This window comes from Pecten maximus, chromosome 8, assembly GCF_902652985.1.
Source record: "Pecten maximus chromosome 8, xPecMax1.1, whole genome shotgun sequence".
In the NCBI taxonomy this organism is placed as follows: Eukaryota; Metazoa; Mollusca; class Bivalvia; order Pectinida; family Pectinidae; genus Pecten; species Pecten maximus.
In genome coordinates, this window is record NC_047022.1 from 22,526,831 (window position 1) to 22,551,585 (window position 24,755).

The window sequence follows — 24,755 nt, forward strand, 5'->3', positions numbered from 1 at the left end:
TTAAGTCCATGGCTTTGTAGCAATTACAACTAATACCAAGAATTAAGTCCATGGCTTTGTAGCAATTATAACTAATACCAAGAATTAAGTCCATGGCTTTGTAGCAATTACAACTAATACCAAGAATTAAGTCCATGGCTTTGTAGCAATTACAACTAATACCAAGAATTAAGTCCATGGCTTTGTAGCAATTACAACTAATACCAAGAATTAAGTCCATGGCTTTGTAGCAATTACAACTAATACCAAGAATTAAGTCCATGGTTTTGTAGCAATTACAACTAATACCAAGAATTAAATACATGGCTTTGTAGCAATTACAACTAATACCAAGAATTAAGTCCATGGCAATGTAGCAATTACAACCAATACCAAGAATTAAGTCCATGGCATTGTAGCAATTACAACCAATACCAAGAATTAAGTCCATGGCTTTGTAGCAATTACAACTAATACCAAGAATTAAGTCCATGGCTTTGTAGCAATTACAACTAATACCAAGAATTAAGTCCATGGCTTTGTAGCAATTACAACTAATACCAAGTATTAAGTCCATGGCTTTGTAGAAATTACAACTAATACCAAGAATTAAGTCCATGGCTTTGTAGCAATTACAACTAATACCGAGAATTAAGTCCATGGCTTGGAATCACACTATTGATTAACTACAGTATATCAGTCTACCGTTTCTGTCTATCGAGAGACAGTTCTGTCCCGCCTTTCTGTAACGTTGAGGGTTTGATCCTAGCGAATGATTCATACGCAGAGTGATCAACAACGTCGGCCTGTTGCATTGTTCGCTTTACCCAAGTCCGATCGTCAAGCGACAGACTGGTCTTACTTGTCCAGCGGTAAGGATTGCTACCGTACATTGCTGGTCTCTTGCTTTCTTTAGAGTGGGTGGTCGGCCCATATTTGTCTTTAGGCAAGTCTAATCCAGGTTCTGATACACCTCGTTTGAAATTAGTTTCTAAATCAGATTTTGCTTTGGAACGATCTTGCCGAATCACTGCGAGTTTACGTTGTCGAGAGTCGGCCGCCTCAATGAATACCTTCCGTTCCATTTTCTCTCTTTTTTCTTCCAGATTCTGTTTAACGATCATTGGGGTAAATGCACGCGCTGTTTGTTGCTCCCTGAGTTTTCGTAATCTTTTTTCTCTTTTCCGCGCATGATTTAGAACAGGTAATGTTCTCTTGTCGTCTAATATAGATTGATGACTACTTTTACTCATAAAGGATTTGCTTGTTCTCTTGGATGAGTAATCGGCTGTGGATGCAGAACCACTCTCCTCGTCTCTTGAGGTTTTTGGTGATGTGCTTTGCTGTATAGAAAGGGTATCTAGATACTCCAGTCTCTTTTTAATCAACATGGCAGCTTTTTCTGCTTTATTTTCCTGTGATGGAGCTGTTGTTGGGGCAACGACTCGTCCATGAATTCGTTCCCGCACATCCGGTGGTGAAAGTGTCGACCAAGACCGTTTCAGTTTGGCATATGGTCGTTCAGAATGCCGGCCAAAAAACCCGCCACCATAATGTACAACGTTCTTGGTCATTTTGAGGTAACCTAGCTTTGACAATGATGCACTCAGATCGGGGAGCTTGTCTATAGATCGCACAATAGCTTTCTTTACATCATCACTGTACGTTGTGCTATTTATAGGAGTTGATTGATCAGCACCTTTCATCTGGTTAAATATAGTATTGCCTATTCGTAGAGCTGTAGAATACGTCACACTAGGGTCTTTACCTCGTACATCAGTTAACTCATTTGAACCCAATAACACTCGAGATTCCAAACGCTGTTTTCGTTTTAGTTTCTGAAACTGTAACGCTTTCAAATTTTTTCCTTTTTCAATTTCACTGCTTTTATCCATTGTTTGACAGTTTTCATCATTGTTTGGAGATTTCATCTCATCCGGGTTCTTTATACTTCCTTTAGTACTCCCCACTTTAACTCGCACCAGGGCACCTCTGTTTTTATGCTGAAAGTCCCAAAGTGTCTCGCGTCTCTTAAGTCCTTCATCTCGTGGATTATCGATGATATATCTCCTCAACTTACCGATATGTGTCTTGGAATTATCTAGATTTCCAACATTGGCGATATTGAAAGCTTTTTCTATTTTCGGCAGAAGGGGTCCGTTTACCGTCGCCATTTTGCTTATTCAACTAGTGCTATTGCCTCAAGCACATGCTACCGGTAAATGTTATTGCAGTCGGCACACAAGGTCGTTCAATGGAAGGAAACCTGAAATAACAAGACAAGAATCATCTTTATATGTATGCATAATACAAATATTGATCGGGCAATTTTTCAACGAACCACACAAGTTGTAGACACCTTTTTTGTGTACTTATGGGAGCGGAAAGAATGAATAAAAATAACCTTCGCTGTAGTGTATTGTAACTCTTGTTCTGCATTGACATTTAATGTCAAAAGATTTCATTATCATATAACAATTAAGGTCCACAGAGTGTTAGGAACGGATTCTATATTTACTTCAAACTGTTGCATTTGATAGGGAATAGAAAAACTCATTTCTACAAGGGTGTGTAGTCTTACGCTGTTTCGTGCTAGCAAGTTTGAATAAATCTTTGTTCCCTTGAAAAAATTACATTAACGTTATAGGAATAAACCGGTTTGTCGGTATCAAAGCTAGGCATATTATCTTGTGTTGAAGGCAGTAATAAAACATATTTTATCGCTGTATAATGAACAGTTTCATGATTATTATGAAAAAAAATGTTTAAAAATTCCGGCCAACAAAGAGCAGTAATTGAGAAAAAAACAATGCAATCAAATGATAACGTATACAATTAAAACTGACATCCGTTTTGACTTCTGGCCTCCCGTGGGGATAAAGTTGTCATTACAAAAAGTGTGTATGGTAAGCTGGGAAGTTTTGTGGCCAGTTCAGCCCCCAGCATAGGGGAAATGCTGAGAGAGATTCTTATATCTATATCTCTTGTTTTTTCTTTATGATCGACTCTTGTCAATACTGATTTTAATGGTTTAACAAAAACTTCCTGGGACAACCAACGGGGTTTAAAAAAACGGTAACAACATTAAATGTTAAACAACATAAAAATCCAAAACCCAAAAAGGGGAATATAATAAAGCTTAAAAAATTCTTCCTGACAGTCATAACTTTGGAAGGAAATCACGTTACAATTGCACCGTAAATTGGGGTCATTTCGGTAGAAGACTCCAGCTACGTACCAAAAATGTTAACACAATGTATCCATCCAGAATATTCATGCTTGAAATATTAAACCACTTTAACATTATATACGCTTTATCGAACCTTATCGAAGCACAGGCATACTTATAATGACGGGCCTTTGGTTGGGAATATGCACCTAGTCCCTATGAATCGAAATACTTTAGCCTCTCATAACATTTTTCATTCATATACATGTTGACTTTCCCGAGATCTTGAGTATATCAATATATATATATATATTTATACAGTGATATGAATTTAAGTTCATTTCAAAATATGTCAAAGAACATATTTTAAAATGCATTCGCAATCGCTTTTGTGTGTTCTTCTTCAATAGACCGGTCTGCTCTACGAATTTATGATCTACTCTAGTATGGGGTCTTATATCGATCAAAATGCGTGTGAACTTTGACACCTATACTGTAATGTAAACATACTTGCCAATCAAATCCTCAGTACACTTCAAACAAGTGTCACTCTCTCACCGTGATACAAGTGACAGCACACCACTTACATTTATCATAGCCAGTGGTATTGCCTAGTATACCCCCCCCCCCCCCCTGTTCAAACTTTGTCCGAAATCTAAATGCTATATTTAGAAATCTAATCAACGTCCAATAAAATATCATACCATATTGATTGATTATGGTGATGAACTAACATAATATACTTTTGAACAATATAGTATTGCTATTAAGAGGTTTTTTAAAGTTAGTTTTCGTCCTTTGAAATTCAGATACATTGTATAATGACTGGCCATAACCAGCTGATGGGAATATTGTCTGCAATTGTCTGCTCTAATTAAATATAGCGAATATTTATATGCTTACAAGGTGGTTTTGCGAGAAATATAAAACCCACGAACTAGTGCCGACAAGAACAACCGTGAAATATTAGCTCTGTGCAATCTAACAGCTACACAGTATAACGTTATACTGGTAAACAATAAAAGGCATGATTTGATGAGAAAAGTCACAATGCTAACATATAACTGATTGAATACTAAATGCGTTTTTTTTCAAAGCAACATTTACAACGGTATTGACAAGAAATTGTTATCTGTTCTGATTTTCCATCTTCTTCTTCACTGATATAAACATGGCAGATATACAGTTATTTCTATTTGGTAAAGAGGACATTAAGCTAATCGTAATGCAGCTCACGCCTGAATACATATGCTCGACGCTTCTTTACCAAGGATAGTTAGCTTTCCTCAACTTTCAGATACAACAGAAAAGCGACACCTCATTTTATCAGTAACTGGGACATGAGAGAGGGAGGGACTGATTTCCTACAGAAGATCAGCGATACAAAGACAGCAGTTATGCTTGTTCATGTGCATGATCGACATAGAATCAACCACCTGATAATGGACAAGATTATGGGAGTATGTGACGTTTCATTTGAATATCGGATCCATTAAGACATATGTCAGGTTAGTGAGTGATTGGACGTTCCTCTTATTCATTTGCTTCGTCTATATATTTTGGTCTTAAATTCGTCCAGATTTTCGGAATTGACGAAACCCAAAGCTAATCGGGATTACGGTCTCTATTGCAAGATTGCCAAATATAACAAGTTTGGATGAGATAATTAATTTAGTAAATAACTTTTAAATCCATTCCTGAAAAGATTGAAAGAAAAGATGTTGAAATATAAACAAAATAATAATTCGAGTTTAACCTTGCTACCGAATTTAAGAAATATTCGCACGACAGAACACGACGATGCAGAAAAATGGCGAAGAGAAGTCTGACATGTAAAAGAAATCGCAATTCTAACTCAAAATCGTTCATAGAGATTGATATGAAGAAGAAAAAAGAAGGTATTTCGAAGTGAAACAAGTTATATCAACTCATGTTAGTCACGCTTGTTAGTATAGATAGAAGCGCGTGAGGAGGAAAGCGGAGTACCCGGAAAAAAACCCACGTGGTCGGGCAGGTGACCCCATACCTCTTCAGGCCCAATCGGGGAATCGAATCCCGGTCGTCTAGCAAGAGTGTTACCATTGTGTCACCCGACCACCATTTCTAGAAATATAATGACGAGTCATTTATTCACAGATGCTCGGATAATATTTCTGTGAAATTATATGAGATCGGGTAGTTTTTCGATCCCGGGTCAGTTTTTCACATTACAACTACATCTCCGATAAAAAGTGAACGATTTGGCAATCGTATGTATCTCTATTTTACTTATCAACAATGGACAAATTATTTTATCGTCATCAATTTGTTTTATTTGTTTTAAAACTGGATGAATATCTAAAAAAAAAACTTTTTTAAATCAGTTAAAGAATGATATAGTTTATATAGTGTGGCCATTTAAATGTTATCGAAATTGTATATACATATCACATCGATTAATACTACGTTTTATACAGTTACATGAGGCCAGTATTTGAATCTCTCCTGCTCGCTTAGAGTGTAATAAATATATAATTAATTAGACTGTGATTTTGTGGTCAGGGCCTTTTTTAAGCATTGCTATAAAATGGAGTTACATAGTTAGATCTCTCCTGCTCGCTTAGAGTGTAATGAATATACAAAAATGTATAATTAGACTGTGATTTTGTGGTCAGGGTGTCTATTTAAGCATTGCTATAAAATGGAGTTACATAGTTAAATCTCTTCTGCTCGCTTAGAGTGTAATGAATATACAAAAATGTATAATTAGACTGTGATTTTGTGGTCAGGGTGTCTATTTAAGCATTGCTATAAAATGGAGTTACATAGTTAAATCTCTTCTGCTCGCTTAGAGTGTAATGAATATACAAAAATGTATAATTAGACTGTGATTTTGTGGTCAGGGTGTCTATTTAAGCATTGCTATAAAATGGAGTTACATAATTAAATCTCTCCTGCTCGCTTAGAGTGTAAAAAATATATAATTGGACTGTGATTTTGTGGTCAAGGTGTCTATTTAACTATTGATATAAAATGGAGTTACATAGTTAAATCTCTCCTGCTCGCTTAGAGTGTAATGAATATACAAAAATGTATAATTAGACTGTGATTTTGTGGTCAGGGTGTCTATTTAAGCATTGCTATAAAATGGAGTTACATAATTAAATCTCTCCTGCTCGCTTAGAGTGTAAAAAATATATAATTGGACTGTGATTTTGTGGTCAAGGTGTCTATTTAACTATTGATATAAAATGGAGTTACATAGTTAAATCTCTCCTGCTCGCTTAGAGTGTAATGAATATACAAAAATGTATAATTAGACTGTGATTTTGTGGTCAGGGTGTCTATTTAAGCATTGCTATAAAATGGAGTTACATAATTAAATCTCTCCTGCTCGCTTAGAGTGTAAAAAATATATAATTGGACTGTGATTTTGTGGTCAGGGCGTCTATTTAACCATTGATATACATGGAGTTTATTATCCTGTGAAAACCATTTTATAATCTAACTCGTAATGCTTTATACAAATATCAATTAGAACAGGCACATCGATCTGTAGTTTATTTGAAATGAATACATACAGTCACCTGACTCGTAATTCACTAATAAAACTGTCAGTTAAAACAGACGGGCACTTATATATATTATCATATATTGGCATTTCACAAACAAAAGTACATTGTATTGAACAATAAATTATCAATACAAAGCCAAGCAATCATATACTAATACACGAGCACCATTACAGATTATATAATAAATTCTGTTTATGTTAAATATTCGAATGTAAATATCAGTTTAATAGCTATGACATAACACCTAACTCAAACCCTTACATAGAATTGAGAAGAGACGGGTGATAATTACAGGCGATCATTACTGAATAAAACACTGAGCATAAAATGGAGTGGTATATGATATAGCGATTATAAATAAATATTTACCATTGTATGGCACTGCCACTATATAACCCTACCAATTCAGTTGCGAGTTCACCAGCTTATGAACTGCCAACTGAAATTTGAATTTGAAAATTAAAAAAAAAAAATCGCACGACAAATAAAAAATCGCAGATGGTAAATATAAGCATTGAACGGCTTTCAGTTGGCATTCATAGTCAATATGAATGCCAACAGAAAGCCGTTCAATGCTTAGATAACCCCGAGAGCTGGCATATGACACCGTACTCAACAATGGGCATAAATTGAGTGGCATATTATGGTCATAAATGACCGCTTGGAGAATGGCATATAATAAGACATTATCATAACTGTGTGCATGTATAAACACTCGAGGAATAATATGATACTGCAATACAGGTTTAACATAGAAATGAATTGAGTACCACAAGAGGCAGCATATCAAATATAAAACCGTGGTCAAAATATATATGAGGAGTAATATGGTATAGAACACATACTATAAGGAATCAATATATACATAACTGATTAGTCATGACAAAAATAGATATCATACAGGATTCCTCACTGAGATAATAACCGAATCAGTATCACATGATTCCAGGAGACTTACCATTCAATGTCGTGCCACCATATGGAATAATAATACATAACTTATGTACTGGTACAGCCATGGGAATTAGCCTGCCAGTTTTATTATCCCAGCAGAGGTATTTGTCCTTCTGACCTTTACCCCGGCCCAGGCTGTAGGGATCATTCAGGCCGTGGTTGGGGTAAAACAATGTACATGTACTCCCAGTATGGAGTGCAGTGCAGTAAAGTGTTAATCAATTCCCTGGACAGGTACTAAAACTGGACTCAGGTAATTACAGGTGAGTTCTCTGAGTGCAAGTACATCCTGTCTGGTGATCAAACACATAGTCTCATCGTATATATATGATACCCGTGTGTCCGTGCTGTTAGCTATCGGGACATCGTGTACAGGGTAGGCTTCTATCAATGAGCAGGTGTAGTGTGTCATATTTGCCAAACATATGGCTAAAACGTCACGAGCTAATGACAAAACATATTTCTTCCTTTGATTATAATTCAATATAGAATCATAGTATTAAAATCTTTGGCAGGTAAATATGATTGAAACTTTTGATCCGTGTTGACTACCTAATGTCAGCATGGACACATCTAAGCAGGTTCATCACACAATGATAATATACTGTAAAGAAAATTAAACGATCCTCTGTCAACGAATCATTCATACACATAGCAGGCACATGTGGTTCGTTCAGAGCTTGCCAATATTGTGTATAAGAATACTGCAAACTAGCCAAAATGTACAGAGGAACCAGTATTCCACACTATCTACGACACACCGTTACCTACATAAGGGTTTACCCTATAGCGTCTACAGGGTACTAATGATATCACATACAGATCAGAAGGCATCGCCCCAAAGGGTGCCACAAATGACCAATAGCGCACAGGGGATTGACATATGTCATCAGTACCCTAACTTCGGGGATCGTCAACATCTAAACATGGTACACTCAGGATACCAGTAATGTTTAGTGGGTAGATACCTGTTATATACAGAGGTCACTAATACCTCATTATGGTACACTCAGGATACCAGTAATGTTAGTGGGTAGATACCTGTGATATGCAGAGGTCACTAATACCTCATTGTGGTACACTCAGGATACCAGTAATGTTTAGTGGGTAGATACTTGTTATATACAGAGGTCACTAACACCTCATTGTGGTACACTCAGGATACCAGTAATGTTTAGTGGGTAGATACTTGTTATATACAGAGGTCACTAATACCTCATTGTGGTACACTCAGGATACCAGTAATGTTTAGTGGGTAGATACCTGTTATATACAGAGGTCACTAATACCTCATTGTGGTACACTCAGGATACCAGTAATGTTTAGTGGGTAGATACCTGTTATATACAGAGGTCACTAATACCTCATTGTGGTACACTCAGGATACCAGTAATGTTTAGTGGTTAGATACCTGTTATATACAGAGGTCACTTTTACCTCATTGTATAGAGATCATCAACATCCAAACATGGTACTCCGGATACCAGTAATGTTTCGAGTGTGGGGTGGACAGATACCCGTTATGTAGTGGTCGCCAGCATCCCAGCAACGAACAAAGGATGACACTACTACACCTACAACGTACCCCTTATATCCCATAATGTATAGAGAGTACCACCAATACCTTACCGTAGGGCGGAGTTTAAATGTTCACTATGAGCTATAGAGGACACCACCTGACAATGTACTGTAGACGCCGATACTCTGTAAATTACCCTTGCAATCAATTATCTGAAAGATATTATACTCTCTAAAATATGAAAGTAGAACGAATATTTATCAATATACAGAAATCATCAATACCCTACCACTCGAAAAACAACGCATACATATCCTGAATGTGTAAAGAATATCAGTAAAGGCGCAATGATGGCCTTTTTCTAGTAAAGCACAGCTGAGAGCACCATGATTTGATGGAAAACCAGCAGAGAAAAACTTATTTCTGACTGAACATCGATAAAACGATAATAAGACCATGCGTTCCAGAAGGTAAGAGTCTTCTGTTTCAGTATCATGTAAATAAAGTAAGATAATAGAACAACTTACGACACTGGCACCCATAAACATATTTTGGTGCAATTCGTACTGAAAAATTCCCCAAAATATAACTGCGATTAATTAAGCTTCTGCTATCTGCTTTCTAAAGCAAACATCGCAGGTTGTGTAATTCGTTATTGCACTACTCTGTTTAATTTAAGGCCATGTTCTTAATTTTAGTGCGCTAAAATAAACACGTTTACAGTATTCATATATGTATAAAGCATATATGCACGCACCTAACACGTGGGCGTACTGTGCGGGTGCCAAATATTAAACCATGCCCTTGTTCTTGTAACTATTGACTGTACAATCAAATTACCCCGACCCGTGCCATTGTCTCGTCAGGTAGGTGTCGACAGTCTGTGTTTATACAGAACTGATCAGGCGTTTTATATAACTACTAGAGGATATATCGAGCCAATAAAGGTTTTAGGACACACGTGTGTAACAATTTTTAATTGATCATAATTAGAAAGATAGATTTTTTGTTTTAATTTTTAAACCGTTTTAGTGCATTACCCCCGCAATAAGATGTGGTATGAACCATTTCATTTAAGTTCAGCCACGTTATGAGTACATATTTATTGCGGCCGAAATTAACGTGTTGTGACATTGGCATATCGGTATTATTTTCGACATAATATACTGTAATTACTTGTTATTCACTCACGTTTCCTTTGTAAAGTCCTGTTCGGTGCATTGCACCAAACAACATTTTAAAGGTTCCTTTTAAACATACAAAACATACAAACAATCTTAGTGGGAGATGAAAACAGAAACACACCAACAAAGAAAAAAATAGTTTCATTTCAAAAGTCTCGTTAAATTCTGGCAATGCTTTGATTCCGACTTTACGATTGGTGCCGATTTTCATTTTTCTTATCTAATTTGACAAAAAATATATGTCATCCAGATCCGGAAGTATTAGCCATTATTGAACCACCTGTGGCACCGGTCACCTCCGGAAATACCACTAACTTTCCGATATATTTCTATATATTCCAATATATTTAATTGGTCATGTAGTAATAGGGGTAAATTGTAAAGACACAAGTACATTATTGTATAATACAAACGATCACATTCAGACATAGAACAGTTACATGACTTCAGTCGATAAACAGTGAACCTAGAGTGAACCGTCTACTGTCGAAGTAGTCTGGTTTAACAGCTATACACATTATGCGATAACAGTTTAATTATTATCATTTCAGGGCTGCCGTGCCGACCTCATTTACAAAACAATAGTTGCTAGTGTATCAAACCTACATTGTGCTTTTAATCGTAAACAATCGCTGAACATTAAACGACACGTACATTCGGGCATTGTCTGAACCACTGTATACAAACCTACCAGACAATGATATGTAGATTGCCTGGATCACTGGATTTCTATAAAACCTATGCAATGGACATTTAAACGAATAAATGATAAAAAAATGATATACATTATAATTGTATAATTAAAAAGATTTGTATATATGTATAACTGTTCCTGTTTACGTTGTCGTATATTTTTTATGTTATAAAAGAATACAAAAATGGTTTGTTGTTTTGACTATAAGAGATGACAACAATACTAGTAAACATATTGTATTATCAGATACACATTCTTTTGTATATAATCATACCCTTGACATGCTTGTAAATATTCTGATACGGGGTACTAACAATAAACAAAAGCAACTGCTCTTTTGTATAGTATGCAGCAACACGCATACCGTTGGAATGATAACTTACAACTTAAAAAAAACAGTCTTGTTGGTCCGTATTGAAAACCAGAGTACCAGAAGAAGACGCAGGGCAGGTGACCTTATATCTCTTTTACCTCCTGGAAATCGAACCCCAGCTGCCTTCTTGATAAGCTGAGTAGGATAACCAATGCGCGACCCGACATTCAGTTATTACAATACTAAATACACACAGTAATTACAATATTAAATACACACAGTAATTACAATACTAAATACACACAGTAATTGCAATACTAAATACACACAGTAATGACAATACTAAATACATCCAGTAATTACAATACTAAATACAGTAATTACAATACTAAATACACACAGTAATTACAATACCTAATATCAAGTACATCAAGTTTTTAATTCATATTTATATCATTGACGGGGTCAAAATTCAAACTGAATTAATTAAGAACATGGCCTTAATGTGATAGGGGAACAGAATAATATAGCTATTGATATCCGCTACACTGGAATTTAGTTAAACAAAATTAAAAATCAGTTAAAATAGATGTATACTGTTAAACGAATCTATGCAGAATGGTCGATAATTAAGAGGGAGTGAGTAGTTGGCTCTCTCCCCCAAAACCACTAGCGAAATGAAAAAACTGTGCTTTGGCACTGAACTGAAATATGCTGTCTAGACAATGAAAAACTGACAGAGTACAAAGGAAAGGCTCTACTGAAAACAAACCCCATCTAATTACAAGAATGGATATTTGCTTCATGGACATATCGTCCTGTTTGATTAAAGCCTACATAATTCGATGTTTAAATAAAACATTATGTAATAATTCAATCGTACAGGTCAAATAAAACTGGCCTTTAAGTATGATTGGAAAGTTAAATACAATCTCCCTCGACAAATAGAAATAATATTTCAACACATCTGTATTTGACAGCAATGTCTACAATAAGCAGCTTTATAATGTACAGCGTATATATTAAATAAAACATCTGATGTATATTTATAAACAGTAAAATTCATGGGAGAAACATATTGTATTTTATATTTACATAACAAGACCAACACACAAATAAATAAACCCTGTGTATTGTATTTGTCGATATACGCATACCATCGAGTGTGTCTTATTAGCGGTAGTTTGCTGACCTCATTATTTACATCAAAGGAAGCGCTACTTTGGTCTATTAAAAGTATCCGATGTGAAATTCATATACACTATATACTATTGATAAAATCAGTGATGTAATGAACACAAAATATCGTATTCTTAAAAAGTTCAAAAGAGCTTAATTCTTTTAACTTTTAGGATTGAAAAAAAAACAGGTAGGAAATAATCATAAACTTATCCTTCTGTTTTTCTGTGTTTGTTCTTGTTTTGTCTTTTAATGTATTGTTTGACTATTGTTGACACTTGTTATTCGTGTATTGATTTGATTTGTATCCAATATGGTATGACAATGGATGAATGTGTTGAACGTGTGTCTAATGTGTCTAATGCCATGTTTAATGTATAAATATGTTAGAGTGTTGAAGCCCCCCCCCCCCCCCCCCCCCCCCCCCCAAAAAAAAAACACCCCACCTTATCCTTCTGGAATATCTGTCATTCTCAAAGTACATTTTCAAAGACCATCAACTAAATCTCTGTTTTGATAAGTTGTCCTTCTTTTTGCGATATTGTTGTACATTAGCTGTTGGAAGTCTGATGCATTTGGTATAAGTATACCATTTCCGTGACTGATTGAGTGAAATACGGAAATTGTACACAACGAAATCATCAAAGTCACTGAAAGGATTAAACTAAGTTACAGTGAATATCAAAATTCTATATTCGATTTTAAAATGCCTGATATTCTTAAATGACTAATACAAAAAAGAAAAGTACCACAAAGAATGATATTGATGACTCAGCCATAGAAAGTCCAGATCGCATCAATCTGCTTTCATGATAATACAATTTTCTACCTGATAATAGGACAACCTACCAAATGGTAGCTGGTTTCTTACGCTTTTAGTTCTAACAAACATTTCAACCGGAAAGTTACTGAAGCATGAAAGCTAAGTCCAGTGAGATACATTCATTATACAATATAAAGTTAACCTCGTGACATTACAACATGCGAACATGTCAGTGTATGAGTAATAACTAACGCTAGCAGAAGGTGATTATAATGTATTGACGTCGGTTGACACTTTGAAGAATATACTAAAGGGAAAATATGCCAAACAAGAAATATCTTTAAAAAAGATAAACGGCATAGTTTTAATGCTGGTGGTTATAATTTAAAACTGCTGGTGAAATAAATTAACGAACTAATTAATAAATGCGCATTTTCAGCACGGATAACAAAATTATATCAGTTTGAATCATTTTTGGTGATAATAAAACTGCATTTGAATCAGGAATATGATTTTATTAATTTGTCATTTGAATAGATACATTCAATCTTAATTTTGTTTCGTCTTTAACTGCATTTCTGCATTTTGCATTTACCGCTACATTGACCAATCACATACTTCATCTTGACCAGTAACGCCACCTGTCGCGTCATATCCGGGGCCAAAGGAAAATTAAACGGCTATTACGAAAAACTAAACATGAAAGAGAGTGCAGAGACAGAAAATAGAAAATATGGAGATGTAAAAAGGTGTCAAATATGGAGATGTAAAAAGGTGTCAGAAAACGTTTAAAGCAAACTATGATGGATGGTTTCAATGCTTATTGATATGCCTTGTGGTTTCGTTATCACCTAGATTTGTATGGTGGATGTCGTTGAGGACGCTTACTCTTTCGTAGCTCCTAGTCTTTTTTCTTTGTACTTTTCTAGAGTCTCTATGTAAACATATATTTTTGTTCAAATTTCGCGGTTTTATCAATTTTATTTTGAAAGTATGGTTTCGCAATTATATCGATATTCTTTATTGCTTTTGAGTTCAAGCACCATCGACAACATAAGTATCATGAAAGTAACATATTTTTTATAACAGTTTCCAATATTTAAAAAAAAACTCATTTACTGTATCAGCGCATATATACTAATGTGTTTTACGTTTAGTTTAATTTGATCGAGATAATTGTTATCGTTATTCTTGTTTTAGAGAATAAATACATTGATAACCTAGATATTATAATATGTGGGGTGATTATACTCCTAATATTAACACGTATAATAGTCTATACCAAGTAGGCATACGTGCAAACATGTAGTCTTTTAGATTTGTATTTCAATCTTGATGTACTTTTAAATGTAAATCTAAATCGTGTATACTTGGTAAAATGGAACTCTATCTTCTGGTATTTAAAAGTTGAGCATACGGACGATAGCTGCCTGCCGCGGACTGGCTGTCCCGTTCACGAACAACAATAAAGCTATCTTATTTTCCTAAACAAGACCGGAGAACACCTATTGTTCCTTCTATAGCCCTAAGCCTCACTGATAGCTTAAAAGTATTCTGAAATTATTATTTGTATGCAATATTTTCCGTAGAAATTCAACTTGGAAAAAATAGTGATAACTGGATAACAAGTTTTATAAATTTGGAGTATTTGATCGTTTTCTTTGCCTGAAGTTTAACGTTGTCTTTTTATGATCTAGCTTGACAGTGTTCGTATAAATCGCGTCAAGATAACAAAGCTTTCAATACACTGATTATAAACCTCTTTGGTAAAAAATCAATAATTGATACTATAATAAGCGGTGTTATTTCGGCATGAAATTTTAAAGTGCGTTGTTGATAATTTCACGAAAGATGATAAAAACAACAAAAATTATGTTTTATGTTGCATACACACGATATCAAAAATTAATTTTGACTACATCTAACTGAAATATATTATATCCTGACACACACAAGAAGGCAACACTTACTTGGAATATATCAATCATGCTGTGTGCTCTTGGTCAAAGATGGGCAGGGAGAAAATACAAACCAAGCTCTCCAGTGCTACGTTAAAAAATATCTATAAATATTTATCTACCAACAGCCTACCACATAAGCCGACACGAAAATGGCATTATAAAGCTACCCCTCGAAACGAGTGTGTGACAAAGAGTAACGGTAAGGTAACAGGACGAATTCCAGATGTTAGAAAAAAATTAAATGCAAATTATCAACTTACATGTTCTTGGTAGTTCCCCTGCGATGACGATATAACAATAATAAGATCTGATTGGTTCCTTTATGTATATCATTTCGTCTAGATACGTATACACTGGTACCCTTCAACAGTAACTCTCTCGCGAGTCCCTGACTGCCGAATACTCCACGTGTAATGTAAAAGTTACAGTTAATGTATAAACTTTAAAAAGGCTTTACTTAGATGTCCACAAGATAAACTCTGACATTTGAATGAGTAAATTAGTAAAGCTTTGAATACAGGTGTATACCAACATGTACATAACATCTATATGTGTACCGCTCTTTCAATTGTTAAGAAAGGTTAATTTTCTCAATAAAACTTCTCTGTATATCAACATTTCTATAAGGAGGGCCGTTACTAACTAGGCACTTACATGTACCAGGCATATTGTACAATGGGGAACGTTAAGCCGTTTTGATAGACAGGAGACGCTAACAGGTATAATGACGTGTTATTGCATGGTAAGGGGTGTCTGTCGTATTCAGCGATATATATTCGACCTCAGTGACCTTGTGAATGTTGGATAGGTAGCATGTACAAACCGTTAATATAGGAGGGAAATTTACTGTACAATATAACATACAATACTTGTGTTGTTTAATCATGAAAAATACACAATGCAAGGTTTGCGTTGGAGGTGTTTTAATTGTGAAAATTATAATAGATATAAATAATGAAACCTTTCTCGTCCCAATAAATTAACAGTGTGTAAACTTTGCTTATTTTGGAAAAGACATTACTTAAACACATGAGCATGTACATCAAATAGTCATCAGGGATTCGAACCCAGGAACTGTAACCGTCCTACCAATATTGATTATCTTATTTCTTACCCGTCACTTTAAAATTGAAGAAATTTAAATAGTGATTTTTCACCTTTCATCAGTTAAATATGTTTACGTCACACTCAGAAATATTTAACCTTATTTCTGTTACAGTTCAAATGTTGTGATATTCGATATGGTATTATGACAACCCGGTTACGTCACATTTGTCAGTAAGAATGAGATTTTACATCATTAACACCGTTTCACGATTCACAGATCGACTTTATTCAAAGATATCTGAGTGAAATATTATATGCCCCTTAAAGGTACGGAGGACATTTAGATGACAAAGAAAGGTCACATTTCCTTTTAAAAAGTAGAGGTATGTATGTTATTTAAAACCGAATTGATTTGGCTGAATAGGTAATTTACTCTAGTGACAGCGCAGAGATTGCCGTATAAGTAGATGTCGTGCTGCGAAAGTTATGATGAATTAGATCAAATCTGAAAGTTTTCTCAAAGGTCATGTTTGCATTTATTCGATTGGTTCATTAGGAAAATGTTCTTGTAATTAGTTGTTAATTCATCATACAACACATTACGGAGGCGACATAAGGATGCGTTCTTTCCAATATAGATTAATTCATTAAATAGTTTGTCGTGGACATGCTAGACTGCCGCATGTTAAATATATAACAAAATACAAACAAGAATCGTAAGATTTCTACCATACACAAAATTGAATTTAAATGGTTGTGCACCTGATTTTTTAAAGGATATTGTAGAGATTAAACTAAATTCTTATAATTTCAGAAATGAAAAGACCCTCAAGATGCCTAAAGTCAAAACACCACTGGATATGGTAAGAAGTCATTCCGTTTTGAGGCCGCCCGGGTGTGGAACTGTGGCCAACCTGTACATGTGTTTTATTTTTGCTTCTTTATTTGTTTTTACTTTATTTACTTAGCAGCAGCATATTTTCCTAACCAAACTTTTAACAGTATGATTATAACCATAGCAATTCTATTTCAACCGCCTTCATTGTTTTTTTGTTTTAATTCACACTAATTAGTGTATATTATGTCAATGTTTACCCTTTGTTATATTAGCATTGTATGTACATTAGACTCTCATAGTGCTTTAACCTGATCCGTTAGTAATACGTGTGTGATATGCAGGTGTTCAATATTATTTTCATATTATGAAACTTATGAAATTTATATTAGAATCTTTTATAACACTATACTTATTCTGTGATAATTAACTAAATTGTACTTAATATGCTGCTTTGTTCGTTGTATCTTGTATGCTTGCTTGTAACTCGTTTGCTTTTATATGCCCTCTGTGATTTGTGTATTGCTACATTCTTAATGTAGCTGTTTGTATTTTAGTATCGTTTCTTCTGTGAGTCCTGTATGCTACATGTATATCTGAACTACATACTATTGCATTTCTTAGTACTATGTTTATACTTGTTATTTTATCTCATGTTTGTCGCAAGAATAGCGGTACAGCGCTAATGTTATTGTTTTAAATATGCAACGTTAAATAAAAATTCTTGTATCTTGTATCTTGGATATAACTGATTCCTCAATTGTTGTTTATCAAATAAAGTTTACAAATGTTTACATCGTTTAGATGAACTTAACAGGTAAAACACGGTTAAAGTATATAGATTCACAGAAAGACGTTTGAAAAAGTACAATGATAATAAAACCATATGCACTTGTATCATGAACAATTTATATATAGTCGTCACTGTATACGACGGGTTGGTATGAAAGCAACAAACTTATATACATGTATATTATATTCTACTGAAATCTATAAAAACTATTTCCTATAGTTAATGCCCATTTTTAGTCAGGAATCTGTCATTCAAATTTAGACTTGGTGGTTTATAGTCTTGTACATCACTAGACACGGAAACTAAATAAAAAAAAAAAAAAAAAGATGGTGCAATGGTATGTGTCTATGACGTTTGATAAAGATTCCGTTACGTCTGCCGTGTCAAATATTCAACCTTATAAATATTAAAATATCCAATGTTGCCTCTAAGGTAGGTGGACTGGAAACAAGCGAAGAAATCACTGGTGCATTAATGCAGGATATCACCGTACATAATGCACATGAAGTTTATACATTCTAAACACGGTTCATTAAAACGAATTTATAAATGATAAATCTTTCTTCTGCGGTCGCGTTTTATACGTTAATGACCGACAGTGCTGAATTAATTACGTAAACATTTTTGGTCATTAATTAGCCAAAACTGAGCAATTACGCGAGAAGTGATGGAAACGGCGCTTTTCTTATATAATAGTATAACATGAAATTAATCGCTTGTCCATCATGCAAATACCCTCATTACATAATCCTCAAATAAATGGAAGTTATTAAACATCAGAAACAGATGTTTAGGAGTTATAACCGCTTGAGAAATTGTTTTTAGATTAATCTAGTGACAATATTTAAAAAAAAAATGAACGAAAAGACATATATCTATGGTATATAGTCACACTGTTGATTTTGAGACATAAATATTTCAACCGAATCAGGGAAGCCATTCGAATGTTTACATACATTTTAAAGAATTACAGTTAAAACACCATTAGTATACATTAATACTTACCTTTGGTGCAACCGACAGCGTAATAGTCGTGGCTGTTGGGTGGAATAGTGAACGAGCAATTAAATTGTTATTTTATAGATTAAACAAAGTAAGAAATCACACCTGCAAAACCGATCGATATACATACATTTAAATTAATGTTTAGTCTCTTGTATACAAAATAGACCGCTTGTGTGTAACGTTATACGACAGAGGACCTTGACAAAAGAGGGGCATCCAGTGGAAAAAACATAAGGCATCACATGTATACACATCTACGTAAACATATATGTTAATGTCAATTCAATACAGCTGGAGGCAATTCAAATTTTCTGAAATTGAATATTTAGTTTTAAAAGGACAAGATCGTGAGTAATCATATTGAAGGAAACAAGACTGTGTATCATATATGTCCGGGCATCAGGTGTGATACATCCAGTTTGGAATCCAGTTTGTTACTTTTAAAGCATGAATAGTACTGATGAAGAAAACTAAAATAAATGTATCATGTATAGCTAGAAGGAAAAGTAATCATGTGATAAGAATGAAATTGTCACAACAACAACGTATTATTGGTGATAAAAACAGCAGCTATAAAGTAGAAAAAACACGTATACCATAGCAATTAAGAAAAACCCAAAATAAGGAAAAATTTCTTTATGCCCAACAAATAGATAAATAAATAATAAAAATAAATAACTAAAAACAACAAATAGAAATTAAAAGAAAAAAAATCCCGAAAGAGGAAGCGGTTCGTGCCCCTATTCTGGTATTTGGAGATATACATCAGTGCTACCTCGTGGCAATGTTCTGCCATGGCTTACTATCTATATAACAATAGCTATTCCTACATGTGAGGTCTTCACTTATTAGGAAATCTTGATAGGGGGTTGATCGTCCTCATAGTTGTTTACAATAGCGTGGTGTTTCTATAAATATATTTAGCAGTGTTGTTTTTCCTCAATGTCTACAGACTTACAATGGTAGGTATCTTTTTGTGCTGGTAGCCTTTACACCAGAGACTTGTATATGAGATATACAAGTCTCTGCATACACACTGTACACCTACCTACGTATCTCCAACCATTGAATAAACATTTAATATAAAATCTCAAACAACATTGTTCATTATCGAGAAATGTATCTGGAATTTAACGACAAATAAACAATTCAAATAAATAAACACCATTGCGGTGTGGCACCGTATTGTTCATGGGCTATTTACACAGAGACGCCTGATTGGTAAAGGTAGATTAGCGTAATTCAACCCGACAAACTGACACTTGTGTGACGTAGGACGTTAAAACAGACGCAACAATAACTTAACCTAGCGCGTAAATTCACGATGAGATTAGCAATTGACTGATAGGATTAAAGATTCTCAGTAAAACAATTGTGTAATGATAATCTGTAGTGGAAAGATGATTTCTGTTTACGGGTTTTAAGCAAGATAACGTGGAAAATAATTCTAAGATATTGCGAGTGCGGTAAGTCGAGAAAAGAAAGCATTGCTGCAGAAAAACTCAGTGAACCTAATCCAGCCCGAAAACGTCTTTTTGCATTAAAACAAAAACTTGAAATATTCTCATACAGGTAAAAGGTACAGACATAAACGACAAACAAATTCATCCAGTGCTTGCTGAAGGATTTTGACTAATTACTGCAATTAATGACTTAAATCCATACGATTGAATCCATGTATGAGTATATAATCCTGCTAATTTGTAAGCAATGCCATAAGTCAAATAGCTTCCGGTAATTTCTTAATCCGTATCACAACAATGAACAGGCTGTTGTGTTGTTATTTCTGCGAAACATCTCCGCCTACAATGTACGTCAACATTTCACAGCACAATATCCTGGTATGTACAGTAAAACGTTGTTTCATTCGCAGTTCGATAATTTGATTTTAGTCATGATACCAGAAACACAAGCTAGGTAAGCAGGAACCATTTATAATTATATCACACCATCACACCAGTTAATATACGTTAGGAATATTTGATGTTCACTGTTGACCATGAATATCTAATAGTATGATGCTGTTACCTAAATATTATCTTTAACCTATTCTAAACAGTATGACCTTTGACCTTTAACCTTGACTGGTGAGCATCAAACCATACCCAGGTGCAACTTCGCTAGCCAAGGGTGTTCAATACGATACTCTCCTATTCAGTGAATAGGAGAGTATCGTATTGAACATCCTTGGCTAGCGAAGTTGACCCAGGTGTAGAACTAAATGGTGCAGTGTAAATATGAACGAACTCTTAAGGTTAATGAAATATGTCATATGTAACTATTTTACTTTATACGAGATCAAGTACGACCTCTGACCTTTAATCTTTAATTTCATTTTGTGAACTGTTGCATGAACGTAATTTGTCTTAGGGTTTTTTGAGATATCTTGCACAAAGAATGTTTTTCCTTTAAAAGTGGTCGAGTACGTCCTTTGAACTTTAACCTTGAGTAACAACCACCGAAATTTAATCATGTGTGGAAATTAAGTTTATATTTTGTGGTGTGAATATGATCTAAATCTATCCATGATTAATGTGATATCCTTTTTTTTTTTATGTTTTTCAGAAGGATGGACGGAATCACGCACGTGTGGACACGCTAGGTCATTAATTTATACCCCTTTACTGCTCGGGGAAAACAGGACTACATGCATCAGTACATTTTTTCTCCACTATGATTGGCTTAAATGCCATTGTCGTAGTAATTTTATTACTTGTTATTTTCAATAACTATTTTAAAGAGGCTTGCCCGCAGAGAGATCAGAAAAATTGGCTAATAGAACAAGATTTTTTTACACATGACAGATTGTTGGAATTGTTGAGTTTTTCATTTTATTTTCCTTATAAAACGCTGAAAAGTGATATTTAAACCTCATTTTTAAATATTATTTATTTAATCGCAACCCGCAATAAGTCTAATTTGATTGACACATCAAAGAAACAAGCACGTGCACAGTGCAACACAGTGATAACTTCAAAGGCAGCGGCGATTTACAAAGAAGATTTGCCGTTATATTCCATACATTTCCCTCTCAGGTTGAGTTTTAAAACGTCTTTTAAATACATATTCTGTAATTGTTTTCAAGAAATAAAGTCGGAAAGCCTCTAATTTTGTCACATAGAAACGTGTACTTAAGTTTATTTAGTGATCGGAGATGTGCCGTTTACCGGTCCGTCTGCGGGTAAGCCTCTTTAACTGAAATAACATTAAAGCTCTATTGCTCTCCATGCTTCAATTTTTGATTAAAGCTAAATCCTTAAAATCTTAAAAATAAAAGAAGACTAACTAGAAAATTAATATATAATTCAATACAGAGAGAATTAGTTTCTATATAAAATGGTCGTGAAATAAACAGGTGTTGTCAATGTCAATCTGTTGGAGAGAAAAGCATTACAACTATTTCACCCAAACCATATTCACGAAAATAAGGAGACCAAAAGTTTACAAGCACTGTTAATTAAACACAGCTTAAGGCAAGGTTAATCAAGTACCATCATATCTTAATTACTTAATGATTTATCATTCTAATGAGATCAGTCGACTAATCTACATTACAAACGTCTAATGTGGAACCATCTTCTTAATCTTCTGTGTCATCATCTCTGTTATTGATTAATATGATAAATACTCAATTAATCGCTAATTAATACGTCATTGATTTAATAACTTAATTATGTATGCCATTATAAGTACGTGTTCTTGTATATAATATACAGTGACGTCCAATAACTGAACATTTTCTCATTTGATTCATTTTTATTAAGAGAAGTTTTCCTATTTGTTTGCACTTTTTCGGCATTATTTTTGACATCACTAGAGCATGGTAAAAGGCGCCTTTTCTCTTTTCCAGTATTTTACAGCTCATGACGAATTATTTCGTAAACAAATGTATTTTATAATTTCACATGACATTGAGCTGGAATGACACTATGAGTAATTCGAAGTTGAGGAAAGGTAATATTTTATCAGACAGAATCATGTATCATCATATAATTGTAACTCGCAACAAAATAAAAACTTAGCATGAAATTTAATTGTAAAAAAAAACTATTATCATAGAGTTCAATCAGGCATTGGGACTGACGTTAATTGAAAACAATATCGTCTCATGTATTGAAACAAATCAAATTGCATTTTCACATTTTTTTTATGTTATACTTCACATCACGATCCGATATCCACGTAAAGTCTTTTTTTAATCAAACAGATATGTATTGTTACGCCTGATAGATTACATAAAAAAGAGAGAATCTGACAAATATAAGAAAGCATTGTCTCTTTGTAGTTTATATCGTCCCCTGACAATACAATATGATTCATGTTTCACCAATGATTAAGAAAGCATTGTCTCTTTGCGGTTTATATCGTCCTCTGACAATACGATATGATTCATGTTTCACCAATGATCCTATCAGAAACAAAACAGGCTTTTAAAGTCACATTTTAATGCACTCAAAATGTTAAATTCCGTCCTTAATATGGTCGAGGTTGTGATCATTTTTAATATTCAAAGGATGAGCTCGCAACTATTGTGCTCTTGGCAAATAATGGCGTGTATATGACGCTTTAATACAAACTTGTTAATTTGCCGTGACTTGATTAACAATCGGTAATAGTGTTATAATCCTCACAGATGAATCACTTTAATAAAACCACATGAAACAAAAAACATGTCTTAGTCATTTAAGAGACGTGCATTCATTTTTTTCACTCAAACTATGTTTTTGAATTAAAACACATTTACCTTTAGTAAGGACCCATTTCGCCGTGTGAATTATTCCAATCCAGACGGTACCAGCCGAGGTTATCCGGTCCTATTTAGGTACAGCGAGTGTCTAGCTCTCTCGAATCCGCCTGTTAAAGGTCACCTTACCGGAATATTTTAGTCACGTTTCACCAGAAAACATCCGTATACATGTTTTATAATCGGATTTCTACAACTTCGTACAAAAAGTCCCAATTCGGCCTCGTCTGTCCCAAGATAGCCTTTTCGTGGCCACCCTTTGGTTTCCGGTAATCCCCTAACAATTGGTCCTGGCAGTTATTTTTTAATATCTTATACAATGTTTCCAATTAGTTATAGCAAGTCGAGCGTCTGTGCACATCAGTTCCCCTCATTTACACTATCGGGGCTTCCAAAGTTAATCAGATCGAAATGTTTACATTCGATCGTGTTGTTTGATCAATAACAGCTCAGACTCGAGTGGACATTTTACGTCTGAGTAGATCATAGTACTGTATTACATATTTACAGCCCAAACACCTTAAATACGTGGTGTAGATGTCAGAATAGATTAAACTCGCCGATAAATGAATGTATTTCTTCACACAAAACAGATAAAAACCCCATAGAACACCTTAAAATGTGGAATATAAAACTTATATTAAAACCTCTCCAGAAATCACGTTACTTCTAAATATTGTCCGAGAATAACAGGATGTATATTGCTGGATACAAAGTGCTTGATGGACGTATTGATGGCCGAAAGAAAAATGCCCAAATCTAATTAAAATCTAGAAGGTCATTCTCACTACGTTACACGTTCATGTAACGTAGTGAGAACATGTAACGTAGTGAGAATGACCATCTAGATTTTAATGTAACGTAGTGAGAATGACCATCTAGATTTTAATTAGATTGGAAAAATGCCGTACCAGTGTTTTTTTAATATGAACTAGATTTGTTTGCTGTTTTCCCGTCGCCTCGTCGGCCCATTTGACACCAGAAAATAAAAGTAAATAAAAGAGTATTATTAACAGGGAACTACCAGAATAAAAATACAGTGTATTTGTAATCGTGTTTGAT

General features: G+C 34.4%; 1 protein-coding gene across 1 annotated transcript; it reads right to left on the reverse strand.

Annotated features, from left to right (window-relative positions):
* Positions 1-340: 340 nt before the first annotated feature.
* LOC117332074 lies at positions 341-24,063 on the reverse strand. Its single transcript, XM_033890962.1, has 2 exons — positions 23,694-24,063; positions 341-2,245 (listed from the first exon to the last, which is right to left on the reverse strand). The coding sequence occupies exon 2, from the start codon at positions 2,151-2,153 to the stop codon at positions 681-683; it is 1,473 nt and encodes a 490-aa protein (XP_033746853.1). The 5' UTR covers positions 2,154-2,245; positions 23,694-24,063; the 3' UTR covers positions 341-680.
* Between the last annotated feature and the right edge of the window lie 692 nt (positions 24,064-24,755).